General features: G+C 37.6%; 1 protein-coding gene across 2 annotated transcripts; it reads right to left on the reverse strand.

Annotated features, from left to right (window-relative positions):
• Positions 1-5174: 5174 nt before the first annotated feature.
• alpk3b (alpha-kinase 3b) lies at positions 5175-16721 on the reverse strand. 2 transcript variants are annotated; one of them, XM_017418811.3, is made up of 14 exons: positions 16621-16721; positions 16176-16398; positions 14949-15070; positions 14704-14821; positions 13081-14335; positions 9231-11202; positions 7858-8005; positions 7624-7751; positions 7505-7540; positions 7150-7424; positions 6859-6947; positions 6524-6741; positions 6104-6152; positions 5175-5991 (listed from the first exon to the last, which is right to left on the reverse strand). In XM_017418811.3, exons 2-14 carry the CDS (start codon positions 16280-16282, stop codon positions 5676-5678), a joined length of 4833 nt encoding a protein of 1610 aa, XP_017274300.1. In that variant the 5' UTR covers positions 16283-16398; positions 16621-16721; the 3' UTR covers positions 5175-5675. The 2 variants fall into 2 exon arrangements, with proteins under 2 accessions (XP_017274300.1, XP_017274299.1); XM_017418810.3 differs by having other exon boundaries at positions 16176-16284; positions 16621-16706.
• Positions 16722-19721: the final 3000 nt, after the last annotated feature.

Raw genomic sequence — 19721 nt, forward strand, 5'->3', positions numbered from 1 at the left:
TAGATGAGATGTTTTGAAACGCTTTAGTGATGGTTTCTCCTATGTGGATAATTGGTCACTTTCATTACAGCTCTAAGTGCACACAATAACACTCACAATACAAACAAAGCCGTCTTCCTGTAGCCACACGTGAGTCAAATGAAGCAACGCTTATGAGTATTATATTGTAACTGAGTGTGTCATAAACTAGACAATCACCAATAAAGGCCATGAATTAATAATTCATGACATACAGTCAGGAAGGTAAACTTTACTCCGCAAATAAAGATATGTTGTTTCCACTACAACCTTTATCAACACTTCTCCTAAACAACACTAATAATCTCACCAAAACACCGGGATACCTCTTATTAACAGGTTTCTTTATGATTGATCTAATTTCCTACAGGAAGTGTGTATGACTGAGTGAGTGATAGCATGATGAATGACCACACCTCTATAACCCACCAGACCTCTTTGGTTGTTGACTCAGGTCTGTGATGCTCACAAGGAACACCTGTTTGGAACATCATTAAACTGTCAGGTTTTATGTTGTTATTCTTATGACTTGTTTATTTAAGGTTGTTTTAATTTGACACAATACTCTTGTTTTCCTGACTTCTGGGTTGGTGTCCTTTGATAAGTGTCAGCGATGCTGTTTTGTTTGGTTACACCTGTGGCCCGTTTTTTATTATTAATATGTAAATAAAAGCTATGAACATATAATCTTGCAACTCAACCGTTCATTCATTACAAGATTAGACACTAATACAATACACGTGTAACACGTGAACATTCATGTGGAGGAAAAACTAGCAGCTGTTTGGTTCACTCACATTGCAACGTTGAGTTAGTCATTAACTTGACTTTGGTTGTGCTTTTTTTTTTTTTTCATTTTTGTGTGACTCAACCAATGTTCCAAGGGCAGAACAACTGACATGATTAGATTTGGGGTTTAAAAAAACCTCACAAATATTTTCGTAAAAACTTACTACCAGATATCTTCTAAAGTGTTAAGCACTATTGATAGCATATTGTATATCATAGTATAGCCCGAAAATAAAATTTTCTAAGTATTCTTATAGGTTAAACAGTTGAGGTAAAAAGAAAAGTAAGATCCTAAAATGTTCATTTCCTCCTAGCCGTAGAAACAAACTATATTTGCACCAACAAGGTATTTAACAAGGAGCTGTTCGCTGCAATTCGAGCTCTGTTGACAGTGTGCAGTGTGTCCTTAAAGCTTCTGAGAAAACTAAAAATATTAACAAAACAAAGTAAGAGGCATGTCTAAAAAAAAACCTGGTACCAGTTTGAAAATGAATATTTACTTTGTCAACTGATCCCTGGGCTGTTCACCAAAGCCTCATCAGATATAGTCTCAAGGTTTAAAGAACGGCTGTCAAAAAGTCAAGAAGACTGAAGATTTTCAAGTTACACAAAACCTGGAATGATGGATGTTAAAAAGGTCTCCAGAAAGATGGATTTAAACATCAGAAGGATTTATAAAGAAAATACTAAGTAATATTACACAAGTATTGTGCAAATAAAGCAGTCTCTATCAGATTGTTCTGGTTTGATCTTTAACTGTTTTAATGGTGCGATAGTGAGACAGATGTAACTGTTTCTTGCTTGATTTCAATGTTACATCAGCATTTTATTCTCTGAGCTGGTATGCAGTGTTTTCCTGTTTTAAAGACTTGTTCCCCAATGAACCATTTGCTGAAGTCATTTAGAAGCTGTGCATGCCTTTTCTAATCGTGGAATTTAGGTTGATGTAAATAAAGCAGAAACTACAAGGTTCTGTTATCACAGACTAGACTGCGTCTTTCTTTGTACAGATGTTTTATTGCGTCGCAGCTTAATATTTATAGCTAAAAAACAATCTGGTATCATCGCCTCCTTTTCCTCAGCAGCATGTAGACAGCACTGATTGCATTCGGATTTAGCCTTTTTGCTTTCCTGTGAGAGAAAACCATGTGAGATATGAATCAGAATGGTGTTATTTCATAGTCAGCAAAAGCTTTCAGTGATATGGTCGATTAATATAGCGCTGACGGTCAACCAGCGATGACACCTAGACCAGTGGCAGCACGCGTCTTTTGGCGGAGTGGAGATAAAACTTTTTTTTCAAATGCCAGCTAGTCTGTGGCATTTAGAAACATTTAATCCTTTTCATATAATCAGCCTAAATGGTCACAAGCACACTGGCCCGCTGATGGTAATTAAGGTCAGTTAGGAACAACAATGTGAGGTCAGAATCACAGGTAATATTCTACATATCATATCACCCAGCTTGTGTTTCCTATTTTTCCTTTTGTTTCTGTTTGGTTTTATTACAACTGTACATTTTATAGTGCTTAACAACACATCCTGATATAAGAATGCAATGATAAAAAAAAGCCTTTTTTATTAAAGCTTTTCCTAACAAGTATCATCTGTCAAAACTGTCCAAATGAAATTCGTTGAGCAGATTTTCACACATTGACTCATAAGGAGCCAGAATTTGAATTCCATTCCTGTAAATGTGTTTAATGTGCAGAAGACTTGCACGCTGAGTGTAAAATAATCCCATAAACTCAACATTTATAAAATGTAATAAGAATTAATTTGGCTTGAATGTACATGTGAGATTTCTACTGTTGGGGACTAACAATTCCTTCATTTGCTCAGTCTTATTACGGGTATTAATGCTGAGATCACACTGTTTGATCTCTTCAGCATGTTTCGTCAGAGCTGCTCACGAAGAGCTGTGCCAATCCATCTTTTTCCAGTAATTTCTTCACTTCGCTCCTAATTTTTCTCTTTGATGTCTTGTAGGAAACATCTGGATTAAGGTATGTCGCATTTCTGACGCTGCTCCTCTCATTCTATGACTGAACACTGGATTGTTAATGTCTGCTGTCAAGAAAGGCAGGTGGTCATGCATTTACCTGCATCTGTGTGAGGGTACAAGTGTGTGCTTGTGTTCATTTGTCTGTCTGTTAGCAAATAGTCTGATGAACCGGCGGACAAATTTTAATGAAGCACTCAGAAAATAATATTTGGACAAACATCTACAACCGATAAACTCCTGGAGTCAATCTGACCACCACAGCTAATCAACCATATAGTGAACACATAAATGGCTATAACTTAGATCATTTTACAGATATTGAGATAAAATTTGGTGTGGTAGTAGCTAAGGGTCATCCCTAACATATACTTGGAGTGCTAACTCATCACTTAAGAGCTTTGTTTAAAACTTCAACATAAATAGCTGTGGGCGACATGCATTCTTTTAAGGAATGCTAGTATAATTGTACATGATTTTCCTGTATTTTCAAAAGATTATTTATTAACTCTGTGTTACTTTGAACTAGTAATGAATGCCTTTTTGAAAACCGCTAACACCCAACACTTGTGTTAAATTAAATCGGCAGTTTTAAGTTGTCATAAATATGAAAGATACTGAAAAATACCACTAATCTCAGTATCTTTTCAAGATAAATTGTTCACTTGGGTGTGATAATGCGGTCACAGATTAAATTTAGCTCTATAGAGTTAAAGATGCATGTGTTACTTTTCATCAGTGTCCTGGTGGTTTCACTAACAGTAGGTGGCAGGAGTGTTTTGTCATATCACAGGTCCGATCTTCTCCACATTGTTGCCTCCGAATCAATGAATAAAATAATAAACAGAGTTTCAGCACCCTGTGGAATCGTGCTGGAAACATGTTATTGTATAAATATCTTAAGAATAATGTGTTGTTCCTCTTTTTATTTTTGTCAGACAGTTTTGTTTTCTTATTGATACAGAGAGTGTTACCTTTTCCACTTAACTGGAAACATGATGAAAAGTGTCAGTTTGTCACAATTTTTGGAGAGATATTTTCTATACATATTGTTGGATTTATAAATCTTCACAGCATTACCATGCAATAATAATTTGAAAGATAAACAGCAACAAACATGCTGGTTATTTATCGAGACAATCTGCACGATGGACAAACATGCCAGATATAAGTGCTTTTGTTGTAGCGCCACTTAACTTGTAGCTATCATATCAAGTAAACAACAGCGTATTTTTCCATTTTTCCTAGCAGAGTTACTATTACTATATCATGAAAAATTTATATGACAAATTTAAAGGCATCAGCCACTTTACACCACTGCTGTTTTCAGTCGATGACCACTAAATTTTTCCCTGCTACTGTACATCAGCAGACAGAGCATTTCTTTGCGTAAATGAAGCTTTCCGGCGCTGTTCTGACACGTGTGAGGCCACAGCTTACATAAGCCATGACTCACTAATCACTAAGAATCACGTATGATTATCAAGATGAAGTTAAACGTTCACATCTTGCATGCAAGACACCTAATTCTCTGAGCTTCGTGAAGGAATCTGATTTGTCAATCTTCTGAAAGATAGACATCTTTCAGCTATTTTTATTTGACTAAGATGTGACAGGACAGACTGTGCAACATAATACACGCACAAAATTGTCTGAAAAAACTGTCAGAAAAAGTTATATGAAAAAAAATGAAATGGCTGCCATGTTGTTTTATAACAGCTGTATGATGACAGAATGTGACAAGTTCTCTCAGGTCAGAAGCATCGCAGATGGAGAAGATGTTTTCATATGATGGGCTGTTTGTGATAATAAAAGAAAGCTGATGTCAGAAATATATGTGAGCTTCTCAAGACAAAATATGTACCCTTCTCAAAACTAGCCCCCAGCTGATCCAGATGTTGCTGTGTAAGTTCTGATGAGAATTAACAGAATGGATCATATTTCTCCAATTTTAAAACCTGATGAGAAGTAAAGATCTTTTCTTGATATTTAAAGCTCTTATCAACCAAGTTTCATCTCATCATAAAGATGTTATAGTTCATATTTATTGACATCATTAACTTTTTTTTTCTTTTCATTGTTTTAGCAAGAACTTCTGCCTGGTGCTTTGTGATAACATCCCTTTCCTGTCCTCCTGCTCCACTGCTCCTGATATGGTTAATGGTGTGTGACTAAAAACAATAAAATTGTTGCTGCATATAGGGAGTGTAAAATACATAACAGAAAGCTCTGGACGTGTTTCTGTGTAATTGAGTGCATGAGAAACATTATAAAGTGCTTTGCAGAACCTGGAGAGGTTAAAAAGGTGAAATATAAGTGTGCACCATTTACCATCCAAATTCTAAAAAAAAAGAAACATCTCACATAACAGTGTAGTTGTATCTTTAATTATACAGCCAGTTGACTTTAAAGGTGCAAAGAAAGAAAGACACCAATAGTCACTGTACAACAGTACTATGTGAAGCTACATTTGGCTTGATACTGTCCTGAAATATAAAAGGTTGATTATTTCCAGTTTTAAGAGTCGAAACTTTCTATATGTCCATTTTTTTTTTCTGTTAGTTGGCAAGAGTCAACCAAAAGAACAGTGGACATATAATACAATTTTAGTCCAAAATGTCTGAGTTGTAAAGACACTGACCTGAGACAAGTACTCCATGCTTGTTTAACTGACAGAACAAAACCCAGACTGGGCTCTTCTTGTAATTGCACAGCAGCATTAGCCCCATGGTTTACATGTTAATGCAGCAAATAAAACCAAAGTGAGTAAAATAAAGATAAGGATTGGTGTCTGTTCAAATCAAACATTAAATCCATAATCAAAATTCTTTCCTCTTTCTTGCAGGGAACCTCTGAGGTGCTTCTTCTAGACCATATTACCAATTTTGGAAGCATCCTCAGTTTTTTCTGCTGTGTGGGTGTTGTCGCCCTCCTGTTCAGCCTTTCTGGGCAGCCTGGGGCTTACAGCCGTTTTCCTGCCAGGTTGAGGGCTGGAAGGGCTGGTCATCTTCTTGCGTTGAAGTAAGGGGCTTCTGGAGCTTTTTGGCTTTGTTGGCGTCATTAAAGAGTCCATGACTTTAAGAGGCTTTAGACCAAGAAGGCCGCAGAAGTAGTTGCACTTGTGTTGCGAAACAAAGAGCTCAAAAACTTTGGGATTCCCTTCAACAGACAAACCTTGATGACTGCAGAAACACACAGCAGAAATAAATAGTTGAGGTTTGCCTGAACGTTAATTACCTGTAAAATAAGGTTTTCACAGTATAATTTACAAACACACAACACAGATATAGTTACCCTGTTGATTTGACTGAAATTTCAACATTGGTGAGTTTAGTGTCAACACCTGCAAAAAAGAAAAAAATGTAATTACTTTGATTTTCTGTTGTTTGAGTAATATGTTCAGACATTATAGGTTTACCAAGATAATTGTTCCAATATAGCCTTATGACAGAAAAGTGTCAATAATTTTAAGTTACTCAACTAAAACATTTTCACTGACACTTTAAGAAGCATTTAAGCTCAATATTTATGTCTGTTTTTAGCGTTATGTCCTCAGTTGTTTCTTCAAGCTGCTGTTTTAATCCAAGCTTGGCTGTTACTCTGTGGGATGAACCTCCGGTAAGCTGGTTGTTTCAAACCATCAGTGTATTTATTTTTTTCTTATGCTGACTCTGTAAATAAAATCCTTTTGTGTGTGCAAAAGTGTCAGCTCACCTTCAAGGCGAGTCAGTAGCAGATTGCCATTAGTCCACTGAAAGATCCAGTGCTGCAAGGTGGAGCACTTCTGCTCTGCCTCAGACCCAGGACTGGAGATTATTTTCCCTGTATGATCCAGGACAGAGTATTTCTTATACACTCCTCCCAGATCAGTCTCCACTGTCGCGTAGGGGACAGTGTTTGCTGGTCTATACATCAAGTAGACTGGAATCACTCTGTATAGTAAACATGGGTATAAATGACATTTAGAGATGTTCAGTGACATCGGCTGTAGACACAATACTGAAAATAAAACTAACATTTTAAATTAAGACTGAAGTAGTTATACTCACTCAAGAGAGGACCCAAAGTTTTCTATGACTCTTGCCTCTGCAGAGAAGACCTTGCAGTATTCACGAGCCAAGTTCTGAATTTTACACTCCTGTAAAGAAAACATTGGGAAAACAGCCAGTAAAAAAATCAGCTTAACTGCCAGCATCATATTTATTTAATCTAAATTTAATTAATTCCACAGTAATCTTGTGTGGGTGGCAGAAACGATACTTGACTTACTTCAAATTTGAAATTCCTGACAGTAAATCTGACAGTATGGATAATCTATGAAATTAAGCCTTTTGAAGTACCTTCTTCATGATGTCAAGGTTCCTTTCTATGAGACAGCTTTCCTCCTTGCCTCCATAGGTGATGGGGTTGCGTACTTTAATGATGCACGTGTCACTGGACTCGAACACGGGCTCCAGACCGTAGATGACCTTTGCTCTCCAGACTTTATGTGAACAGCCATCTCCGATGTGAGATTCCGTCATCATTATACGTCCAAAGAATTTGTTGCGCCATGTGCCAGAATCGGCCAAACCCTTGCTGAATATCAGGGGTGTCATTTCAATTTCCTCTCCAACTGCATAGACAGTAGAATGCAGAGGGCACATAGAAAAACACAGGAAAAACAGAAACCAAAGTGTGTAAACCTTATCTTACCACCAAGATCCTCACGCAGGGACATTCCAGCCAAGACTGCAAAACAGAGAGAGGGAGTAAGGTTAAAAACATGTTGTGGGAATACATAAATCATGTAATAATATATAGATGGCACATACTTTCTGCACTTAGTAGAAAGTCTGTGGAGTCTGTTCCATATTCATTTGTTATAGAGCATCCATAAACACCCGAGTCTTTGGATGATGCCTGAACAACGGTGAGATTGACTGGAGTTTCATCCCCTGCACTGGAAGACAAACAAATAACTGATCATATCAAACCTAATCTAATGCTCATCTTAAAGACCTTTTTTTTAATAACAGGCAAACATTTGAGTTAATCTGAGAACTTACTTTCTTTTAACCTGAACAATCTCCTCTTCATTTCTGTACCATTTTATAATTGAGTCACTAAGGATGTTGAAGAACTGGCACCACAATTTCAATTGTCCTGAAGCGTCTGCAAAGGTCTCAGCCCTGATTTTACGGATAACTTGAGGAGCTGCAGAGAAGACCCCCACCCCCCAGCACAGACCACATGGTGAGGACATGTTCTGCAAAGTATCTCTGACGTATTCAGTCAGACATGTCTGCTGTGTCCAAGCTAGCATGAATTAAATAGCAAATATTTCACAGGATGTAACCTGTATATAGCAAGTGTCAATAACTGTCCTCTAACTTAAAAAATATGTCTCAGTCTTGAACTAAAACTGCACTGATGAGAGCATGTTCTCCTGTTAGTTTTCAAGCACTTCACAGTTTTTAATGTCTGAGAATTAAAAAAAAAAAAAAAGAATAGACACTGGGACTCGGTGTCTAAATTCTTCCATCTATGATCAAAAACGAAAGTGGTATAACAACAAAAGCTGGGAAACTCTGTCTGTTTTCCGTCATCCATGTCAGAGAAATGAAAACTGAGATGTGGAAACACTGTGAAAGGGTCTACTTGAAATCAAACCACAATCTTCTCAAACATCCTGAAATGAGTCTGAAAATAATGTGAAACTAAAGGTTTTAAAATAATGGTAAAATAACGGTACCAGACAAAGATTAAAGGCAGCTAAATCTGAATCCAGGATCTGAGCTCCTGGATGGCAGTACTGTGACTCCAACCTTCTAGAGATGTTAAGACATAGTAACACAACAGTCTCTTGAACATACTGAAAGCTAATATAAATCTAGACAGAAAAAACATGATCATTTTACTGTTTTACTATTGTTTTGTTGGCTGGATCATTGTAATTACAGCTGGCTGTAGTCCATTGGGATCAAAGTGTTAATTACTGTGATTTTAGAATAACTGCTTTCATTTTGTGAAGTCATTTTTCAGTGTTGGTGGTTTGATTGTAATCTGGTGCACAGTTATTATTATTATTATTATTGTTTTTACAGTAATGCAGATGTGTGGGGAAAATGAACAGTTTCACTTGCATGCATAAACTGAATTTACCAAATTTTATTTAACGGGAGTTTAGAGTAAAATGAACAGATCTGCACTCCATTTGTTCAACACAGCTGTTCAGACTGTTTATGTGCATCACATCACCATGTTTTTGGCAGCGATTTCAGACTGAAAAATTGAATAAAAGACAAACAGTATGTGCAGATTATTAATCCTTGATCCCCCAGTGCCTGTTACATGACACCTATCCACTATGTAGTGCTATTCTATTAAGCAATTCTTTAAAAAAAACTAAAAAAAGACATTCTTTTTGCTCCTTCTTTACCTTTGAATGGGTTATGTCTGTCCTTCTCTGCAGATTTCCCCTCAGTCTGGATCTGTTCAGTGAGCACCTGGTTTAGTGTTTGAGCTTCAGACACCGTCTTCCTCCTGCTTACGAGTGGAGACCGCCTTTCTGTCACTGGGCTTTGTTCTCCGACAGACTGCAGGTGAGAGGAACGTCGAGACAGGCTGGGGGACGCAGTGCTTGTGGAGATCTTGGTGCTTTTCGCAGATTTGTCGTTTGTCTGAGTTTGGTTATCTTCGACCTCCTCAGGTTTGGCTAAGGGTGTTGAGAGTTTGCTTCGTGCTCCAGAGGCTAGCTCTTGTGAAGTAGCAGAAGAGATGGGAGAAATACCATTTTTTCTCCTTATCAGTGGACTAGGCTCTGGAGTTGGATCAGACCTCAGACTTTCTTTAATCTCTGAGCTCTCCTGCTGGACAAGCTGAGTATCATTTTCTTTCTTGGCAGGCCTAGAGTTCCTTTCAGAGCAATTTGTTTGCAACCTGGCTGTAAAGGTAGTTTTTGTGTCGTGTTCTTCTACTTTGAGTTGATCAGAAAGTGTCACATTTTCTTCTTTAAGGCCTCTTTCAACTTTGCTGTTGAGATTTTTTGGGGGAATTTGTGTTTGTAGTAATTCTACGTTGGGGCCTTGAACGGTTTCATCTTTGGTGTGCTCCAAAATTGTAGAGTTTGTCTCTTGAATACTGGCCTTGATGTGTGTTTCTCTAACTGGAGGCCCAGATTTCTGAATAAAAGTTTCAGGTTGTTTTAAAACTGACTGAAGCGTTTCAGGAAATCCATCCTTAAAAGTTAAAGAAAGAGGAGTGTCGTTTGAATCTTTACTGCTGGAATCAGAAACCAAGGATATATCTTTTACAGCGTCATCAGAATTTCTTCCATGAAGTTCTGTTATGGATGTGCCAGTACTGCTGAAAGAGACAGGAAGTTCATTCAAAGGCTGAGCTGGGGTCGAAGTTACATCTGAAGCTGCAACTTGTTCTTCCTTTCCATTTAGTTGTTGATAAATTTCCATAAGTGTTGCCTTTAGGTTTGTGGGAGGTTTACTGCTGGTGCTTTTTTCAGTTTCATTATCAGGCTTGAAAATATTTGCTTCTCCGTTGCATTTTATGTTGTCGTCTCTTACTTCCTGAGAGCCTCCTGTAGCAGCTATTGTCAGACCTTGAGCTAAATTGGCATGAGCTGGCAGGCTGAAGTCTGAATTAGCTTGAACCAAGTCAAGAGCTTTAATTTGAGACCGCAGAAGTTCAGCAATAGAGATTACTTTTGGTTCTGCTTTTGGATGGTTTTGTGAGTCTGTGATGGATTCAAGAGAGTTTACGTTTTCTGAGGTTTGTGTTTGGTCTGGAAGAGGTGTCTCAAACACATCTGACTCCAGTTTCTGTGATTCTGAGCTAGTTTTCTCCACCAATGATGATATGGGTTGTTTCTCATTATTACCTAAATAAGAAGGATTTTTAGTTACCACACTGGAGCCTTTGTTTCCTGCATCATTTGTCTTTGCTGTTTTAATTTGTTCAGTCTTCTGCAGACCAGGAGCTTCAGTCTCCATTTCAAGTATCTTCTCACTTGGGGCCAACTTATCTACCTTATTACCATCTACCTTCTTAACATCTTGTATTTCTGTCCTTTCAACAGCTTTTATAGCTTTATCAGCTTGGCTTTGCTGGGTGGCAGGTGAAACATTACACCCTGGGATGTTCTCAGTAGCTCCATGGGTGTCAAACAAAAACTTTTTTTGATGAGTGAAAACAACTGAGCAGCTTTCATTTGATTTCCTTGATTTATCCAACGTGTCCTGTGCTGTTTTCTCAGTCTTTGCTTGAAGCCCACTGCACAAAGGAAAGGTCTGGGTGTCATCGGCATTTTGTGGTGGTTGTGAGCTGATCGTACCCTGGTCAGGTGGTGGCTCAAATCTGACAGGTGCATCATTCCTGGTCATGTCTGCATGGGTAACCTTGGGATATAATACAAGCTGTAAATACTTATCCCATCATCCCCGGCTTTGCTTGACATGGATATACACATGCAATTTTAAAAACAGCAACAGAGTAGGCAGCAACAAAGACAAAAAGGAATTAGAAGGGAAAAGAGGTGCAGTAGTTAAAACATTAAAACCTTAACTTTAGATTATTAGAAAATTTCAGCACATTTGTATTGCTTTCTATGGAGAAGGTTTATGTGGTATATATGTGGTATATTAAATTTAAATTCTCGTTAGCAGATTCAATTTAAATCTACCTTTTTCAAACTTATTCAGTCAGTTCAATTAGTGCTTTCTCATTATGACTGAAAAAAAAACTACACATAAAAACGCAATATTGTTTGTCAAATTTTGAGATTCTTTTAGGTTGAATTTGTTTTTAAGACAGTCTGTTTCAGTACATCATGGATTAGTCATAAAATAAATATACAGTATTCAAACTCAGAGCTAGCTTATATATAAAAAATACATTGGATTAAAAACCTGGCACATTTCTGCTTCTCTTTTTCCTCTCATAAAGACTGACATGAAGTGGCCTACTCAATAAGGAGGTTGCTATTTTTATCTGTAAGGGTGGCCAGGAAGGAATTCAAATTGTTTTAAGGAGAGCTCTAACCAAGCAGTGTTTTGTCTGAGAGCTACTCGGCTGAAGTTCTGGTGATTGTATAAGAAGCATAGAAAGGAAGACAGGCAGTCCTGTAGCAACACATATTTATTTGTTATCAAATCACGTTCGCCTTTACTTCAAAACAAGCAAGATTTTATTTAATGTTTCATGCATTAACTCCAAATGTGAACAAACTGGAATTTATACTTTCTGGTTTCTGAAGGTGCAGATGAAAAACCTGTTTTTAAAGGATTTATTTGAAGTGGAGTTGGCTGAATTTTCATCAGCAGTCAGAACATCTTTTTAGAGAATCAGAGAGAAATTCTCAATTATGAACTAATCAGATACTCAGAGTGGGGTCACTTTAAGAACACGTTTCAGACAACTGAAAGTAGTTTGAGCAAATGCTATTAGTTGTTGCACAGCATTACTTCTGCATAATGCAGACTGAGCTGGCATGCTTGGTTCTACAACTTGTGTTTCACACAGGACGTTTTGCAGCATACCACAGACTGGTCCGACATGCCAGTCTATATAAATAACCATCTGAAAGTGGTATACTGCAAAAGTTGAAAAATAAAAAACCTTGTTTTCACTTGAACTGCTTTAAAATGTTTGAGGTTTGAGTTGTTTTAAAATGGCTGAAATCTGCTCTGGAATAGGCTCTCAGACCAAGTTGTTAGCTTGACAGACCCATAAGAACTTAATTCCTTTATATAGAGATGGCTATATATGCATATAGCAACCCCTCAGGATGCTATTTTCAAACAAATATATCTCATAAATGTCAAAAAGACCACAGCCAGTTAGCTAACACGATGTAAGGGAAAACAATGGCCTATGACAAAAGTTAAAATCCACCTAATATGACCTATAGCTCACTGTAACATGTTATGTTTCTCAGCAGTTTATTCAATGCAAAAATAATGCATTAAAAATATTGTAAGCTAAGCCGACTTATTGCTGTTTGTTGCAGAAAATTAGAGTCAGTATCTTAACATGAAGGCATTCTGTGTAATCTGTTTATTTATATTTCAATCCAAAGTTCAGTCTGACAAAAAGCACTATAGGGACCCTTTAAGATGATTAACCTTATATAAATGTGTTGCATCATTACAACTGTTCCAACTATCAACAGGGCATGCTTGTAAAAGCTAAAATTAGCTCCAGGATGCTTGTGTGGCTTATGGGGCCTGTGCTGGCATACAAAGCACTTATGAGCTCATGCAAAAATGTTGACTCACCTCACATGGCACGTCTGGTTGAGACACAGACTCTGATTCTTGACGGGAGCTTGTTTCCTTCTCAGACAGCAGACTTTCAGCCACTTCACATGGACACTGAGGCAAAGCAGTCCTGCTGTCACGTGATTTGTCTGTTGACTCCCGGAGCTCAAGACATTTATCTGATGCTGGTTTTGACTTCCTGTTAGTGTCAGTGGTCGTAGCACGTTCTGTTGCATGAACGACCTTCTTTAACATGTTTAGATCTGTTGATTTTAAACTTAACTGCTTTTGCGTCGAGGTGACACGAGAAATTAGCTTCTTTGTTTCCAAATGTTTCTCAGGATCTCTGTGACCACCTTTGTTCTCTTGCTTTTCTTTTTTCTTGCGTTCATTTTCAGACAGAGTATGATTTGAAGATGCAGCAACAGGGGACACCGTTTTAGTGAGATGTAGTCTTTTTGAAAATGCAGTTGCCTGATCGCGAGGGTTTTCATTTTTTGAAGAGCTCTTATTAAGTGCTGCTTTCTCTGTTGCTGATTTCTTGTCATTTTCTTTTTTGAACTTTGAGTCTAAATGTAAAAATGGCAAATGAATATTGTTTTCTACTTCCATAACTTCTGAAATCCCATTGGCATGGACAGCCTCTGTGCTGGCATGAGTTAAAGAGGAAGAAGTCTCATCTTTTGTCCTCTCTCTGGACATTCTCTCCACCACAATATCTGCTTTTGGAGCTTTGGCACTGTTGGAAATCTTAATCTTCTTCTTGACAAAGGGACTTTTTGGCTGATGTGAGGTAAAAATATTTTGAGCAGGATCGTACATCGTCCTACTCCTATTGTCCTTGTCGTTGTTTCCATGTCCACTTGTCGTAGCGCACACTGCTCCATCAGTGACCGGAGCTGTGTTTTTATCAGGTTTCTCAACAGTGGCCTCCTGTAACCTAAACTCAGCCTCTGGATTCTCAGCCTGAACACTCTCCTTATTTTCCTCATCCTCCATGGGGCTTGACTCGCCGAGAAAGCCTCTCGCCTCTGTTGTTGAGCGGCGTTTCCTCTGAGTTCGGTCTGGGCTGATGGTTCTGAGGTACTCCTGGTTTTCCTTATCTGGTGCTTCCCTGCACTTGTTTTCGACCTTCTGTTTCAGCTTGGCAAAGTAGCGCTCGTGGATTTTGAACTCGTTCATTTCACCCACTTCCAGAACTCCAGAACAGGACACGATACCTTTGGTGTTGATGGCTGAAGCCTGGTATATAGCAGCATCTTCCACAGTGCAACTGTGAAATGATTAAAGCCACAACAAGCAGTTGATTATTACTCAGATCAAAGGTAAATTCAACAAAATCGTGTAGCTTGGGAAGGTTGTGTTAGGGGAGGGTGTTTGAACAAAGCATGGTCTGCACTTGTACCACTAAACAAAAGAAAGCTTAAACAAGAATCATTATACTTTGGAGGGGTTACCCTCTGCTCTCTGTGTTATAGCTTTAACTTTGACTTGTAAAGTAAACAAATATTATCAATATTTTTCAATAATGATAATTAATCAACGTTTATTTATAGAGAATCATTCATTATAGAGCTTTCTATTTCTGTAGATATAGCTGCAATGTAAACGTTAAAAAGAAGTGTTTTCAAACATGAATACTTGTATATGTGCAGGGAATGACTTTGTCCATTGCGAAATATTTCATATTTAGGCAGCCCACAGTATCTGTCCAGCTGTTTATCATCCTTGTACCACGTAATTTGAGGAGTGGGGTGACCTGAAAACAAACAAGATAAAAAAAAAATAGGACATCAGCACAAAATGTGCCATAGCTTGTACAAACATCTGGAGATAGGGCTCACAGAGTCTTTTCTCTCTTTTCTAAGCCGTGAAACAGTATTTACCTGTAATCACACAGGAAAACTTTACAGTGCTATTTTCTGAGACAGCTTTTGACTTCAGGGTCGTCTCGAAGAAAGGCTGTGTTTCTTCTGTTAACTGTGCCATCACGCTGCAGAGCGTGCTCCTGAGCAGGAAAAGGAGTTGATCAGTAATTCAGTTTCTCATTTTTTAGGTTCAAGTCTGAGAAGTCAGAATAATGGCTGGACTGTTATTAAATGTTCAGAGTAAAACCGCAGAGGATTGTTGTAGACTTTTCAACAATTCTGCAAAAATATTATAAAAGCACCAGTGTCTTTGTCGTAGCATCACTATAATTTTTTTTATGTTTTGAACTAAGATTGTGATTCTTTCTGAAGGCAAACAAAAAAAATGTTTTTTGTACAAAGCACATATAAAAAATGTTTATTCTGATGTGTCAGTAACGCAGCTGGGCAAAAATATCTATTTTGAGACGATTAACCATAAAGTTACTACTATTATTATCATTATTTAACAGTATTAGAGCTGCACTGTGGAGCTGCTGATCCACAGCAGAAATGTCTCAGGGTGTGTTTTTGTATGGGTATTTCAGTTTCTACTCAATGTAAAAACCTGCATGTCAGGTTAATTGGTCATTCTAAATTGACCCTAGTTGTGAGTTTGTGTGTCTATGTGTTATCCTGTGGTGGACTAGCAAACCCTTGAAGTCAAATGTTTAGCTGGGTTGCCATGATTTAACAAGCAATTTCTGCAAAAGTCTGTATCTCTTATCATTTGTTAGCTGGTGAAAGGGGCTTTTAATAGAGCTCAGAACTATGTCAGCCTTCATTACTACCAAAATTAGATCCAGGATGATAATTTGCGTTTCGAATTTGACAGCAAAGTGTATGAGCAGCTGCACAGTGACGCAAGGCTGGCTAGAATAAGAAGTTCATTGAATACTCATACTTCCCTGTGCTTTTAAACTGGCTCAAAGGCATCCTCCAGTCATTTTCAAAACTCACTTTGTCATTAAAAGTACAATCATAAATGGAATCATTATCCAAACATTAAATAGTCTTTCCCATAAAAAAATCATAGATTTGCTTAAATTTAGATCCTGTTTGTTATCTGCAGCTTATTTAAACTCTGTGCGGTCAGGGCAGCAAACAATAAATAACAAGCGGCACATCTTGATCACAAATAACGATGTTTTAAGGCAATAAGCTGGTTCGAGGTGATTCAACAAGCAGAGACGACTGAATTTGTACCTGTTCTCCGGCCTGACATTGGACAGGTAGCTGCAGTTACTGGATCGGCCGCTCCCCCCAATATCATTCCCGTTGTTGGAACGTACCGTTGTCCTCTGTGAACCCATTTCTTGTTTGAAGAAAAAAAAGAAGAGAAAAAAAAGCTTGTGTTGTCAAGAAAAGAAGTTCTCCAAGAAAGTTTTCAGTCGCTTAAATTTGAGCTTTCCAAAGAGATTGATTCAACCTACAGTGAGCAAAAAATGAAAACAAATATGAAAAAGTTATAAACAAAAGAAAATAAAAGTTTTGAAATAATAAATAAACTCGGAATGAAATCACAAACACAAATCATCCAAACAAGATGCTCTGATGAATTATACTGTACTTTCTACTTTCTCCACCCTGATCTGTTTAGGATTTACACAGATTATATTGTTTTTCAGTTTATCTAGTAGAGTTAACTCACCATTCAGAAGTGTCATTCCCTCCTTTGACAGATACTCCACAGCACTGACTCAAGGCGCTGTGATTTCCAATCAAACATGAGCATGCGTAGGCTTCGGCACTATTTTTAGTTGGCCTGCAAATAGGCACAAGTGCAGATCACTCTTTCCAAAACTTCCTTTTGGTCCGTTTTAGAAATAAATAATATACCATGACAAGGAGAATAAATTGTGTGTGAGATCTGTACTAAAACAAGAACAATTCTTTTAAAAGACAAACATTCTACACTTACAAAAAGTTCAGTAAACAATACTATGAGGTTGTCAATCAAGAAGATGACACCTTTAACTTTAATTGAATTAGACTGAGTGGTGTGACATTAACTCAGCTTTTCAGCTCAAGTTTGAGTCATGAGTGTGCAAACACACATTGAACACAGCAGAATATAACACATTTATTCCACAATCTTCTGCGTTTCCTTTACAAGGTTAGAAGTACATGTAAATATATTAAAATGACACAGTATAGAGAAGCCTAGTCAGTTCTGTGGCATGCATTGTCCCGTGGCTGACAATTGCATTGGGTCCCCAGAGGAAAGCAGTAGGAATAGAACAGCCTTATATAGACTGATGCCACTGACCACTAAACAGCTATGTGCTTTTATCTTTATACAGGCATGCACACACCCCAACACACACTCTTGAACTCTCGCACAACCGATTAGCAGTTTTTTTCCTGTTGGTAGACCTGTGTGCTGTAATGCTCAAATAATGTTTTGTTTTTGGTGAAACACGAGTTACGCAATATTTATCAGCTGCTCTGATTTTTATTTGTAGAAATGACATAAAAATAGTTTAGGAAAACCTTTTGTTATGATTAGGGGAAAAAAAGGCTTTATTTATTTACTTTTCTTTCTGTCTCACATAATAAACAAACTTCATGATGGTCTGTCTCTGATCAGCTGGGGACATCCTGAGTTATGGTTTCCTGAAGGAGCTCTGCCTATCAAGTTTAAAGACATCGGTCTGATCACACTCATTATATTACACATGCTTGTCTGCCCTCCATTCAGCTATTTAAATTTATTTGTTCCATCCACACGTCATCCTTTTCTGTAACTCCCACACTTTCCATGTTTCATTCCAGGGGTGAAGCTCCTATTTTTAAAATTTAATAGCGGTTTGTGTGAAGGTTATTTCATAAAGTTACACTGCTGTCAGTTTTGAATTACATGTTTTTTTCCAAAGTGCCCCAAGCTGCACTGGAAGTGCTACAGCTAGCTGCTTCTTCTACCACTATTTGTGCTTGCAAATAGCCACACGCCATAAAAACTTGTGATTGGAGTTTCTTTAAGTTGGCATCAATCTGCTTTAGGTTAGGCTTTGCTCTGACATTTTTGGTATATTTCTCTAAACTGAAGCTATTTAAAAAAAAAAAAAAGTATCTACGTCAGGTTATTAATTTTTCATATTATTCCCACTAAACTCTGCCTCAAAAGATCTGAACTATCACTTTAAAACAACTGATGAAGATTTAAACTTTAAAATTAAAACATCCATTTTCAGGATGCTATCCATAAATGTTCTTCCAAACTACAGGAGACATCAAATGATAAAATGGACGTAAGCATCAAAGAATGTATTCTCTCATACAGCCCCCCTCCCACACACACATACACACACACAGACTGTGGTGATAGACGTGTATGAGCTGCAGAGCCTTGACCCAGGAGAGGGGGTTGGAAAACACAGTTGCCACAGCATGGTCTGCACAGAGACTACAGCCCAACTGGGTGTGGAGACGCTGCAGGAGCTGAGACAACTGTCAAACTACTGCAACTGGACATCCATGGTAGAGTTTTACATGTATGCTCTTTTATATTATATACGAAGAAAAATAAGGTGCAACATAATAAATAAAAATATAGATAAATATTTTAAAACAGTACATGCTGTTTTAAAATATGCTAAAAGGATCCAAGAGAAGTCAAAACCAGCACAAACATCCATCCAAGGTTTCCTTTACTTTTTTGCCAGCCATGACTCATTTGGGCTTCTTTTATTTCCAAGAAATTGCGATGCCAGTGTTTTGACAATAATTCTTCAAAAGTGAACTCATCCAATCTTAGTGCTGATTTCAGCCTTACCTAGTGTTTTGTTATACTTATATTTACACAGCCCTTCACAAAATTTGGATGCAGCTGAGTTTAAAGTGGCTACTAAGGATGCTCTCAAAATCACTTTTTTTTTGGCTCTACATAATTGTTCACAATCAGAAATAAAAAGCAAGTCCTGAGGGCCCGGATGTCATTTGTTGGAATTGCTCTTTAGATCCTGAGTGATAATGGACAGGTACCAGTTTTATAGATCTGTCATTCAAGACATGAGCAGAGAGAAATTGTGAGCATGTGTGTGTGTGTGTGTGTGTGTCTGTGTGTGTGTGTGTGTGTGTGTGTGTGTGTGTGTGTGTGTGTGTGTGTTTGAATGCTTAGTGGAGATAAAAATGGACCAAAATGTATGAAGCAAGCTGGGTTTTCATAGTTCTTTGGTTTTAGTGCAATATTTATTTGCCAGGTGGCTGAAAGTCCAACAAACATTGACCTTTCAGGTCGTAAAACGTTTATTCCTGACTTCCTCTTGTCTCGGTCTGCATCTCCTGCTACAATGTCATTAGTACAATTTAGAGAATGATTTTTCTCAAAAAAAAAAACACTATTTCTCAAACTTTCTAACTTTTGGATAAATATGGGAGAACACCTAGTGGCAGACACTTTGCACAAAGCCAGCTAAATCTAATGTTACTTTGATTTATCTTTTTTTTGCGCATTTCAAAAATCTTGATATGATTATTATGAATAGAACAAATGTGAAACTTCTCAACAGTATTTTTGCAATGCATTCGTTGGGGCTTGGAAATCTTGCAAGGTCAAGTCTTGCCTTGAGCGCGTGTTTACTGACTAATATTGAGTGGAATTAATTTTTAATGTCAGCTGATGAGTAACAGGTTTTTGTCAAATAAACTTTTAGGAGTCTTCATTGTGTTAAAAAGGCAACATAAAAGATTTTTTACTCTATAACACACAGGCTGAATCTTGAGCAGCACTTTACGTGTGCATCATAGTAA

Source organism: Kryptolebias marmoratus, linkage group LG15 (genome assembly GCF_001649575.2).
Source record: "Kryptolebias marmoratus isolate JLee-2015 linkage group LG15, ASM164957v2, whole genome shotgun sequence".
NCBI classification, from domain to species: Eukaryota; Metazoa; Chordata; class Actinopteri; order Cyprinodontiformes; family Rivulidae; genus Kryptolebias; species Kryptolebias marmoratus.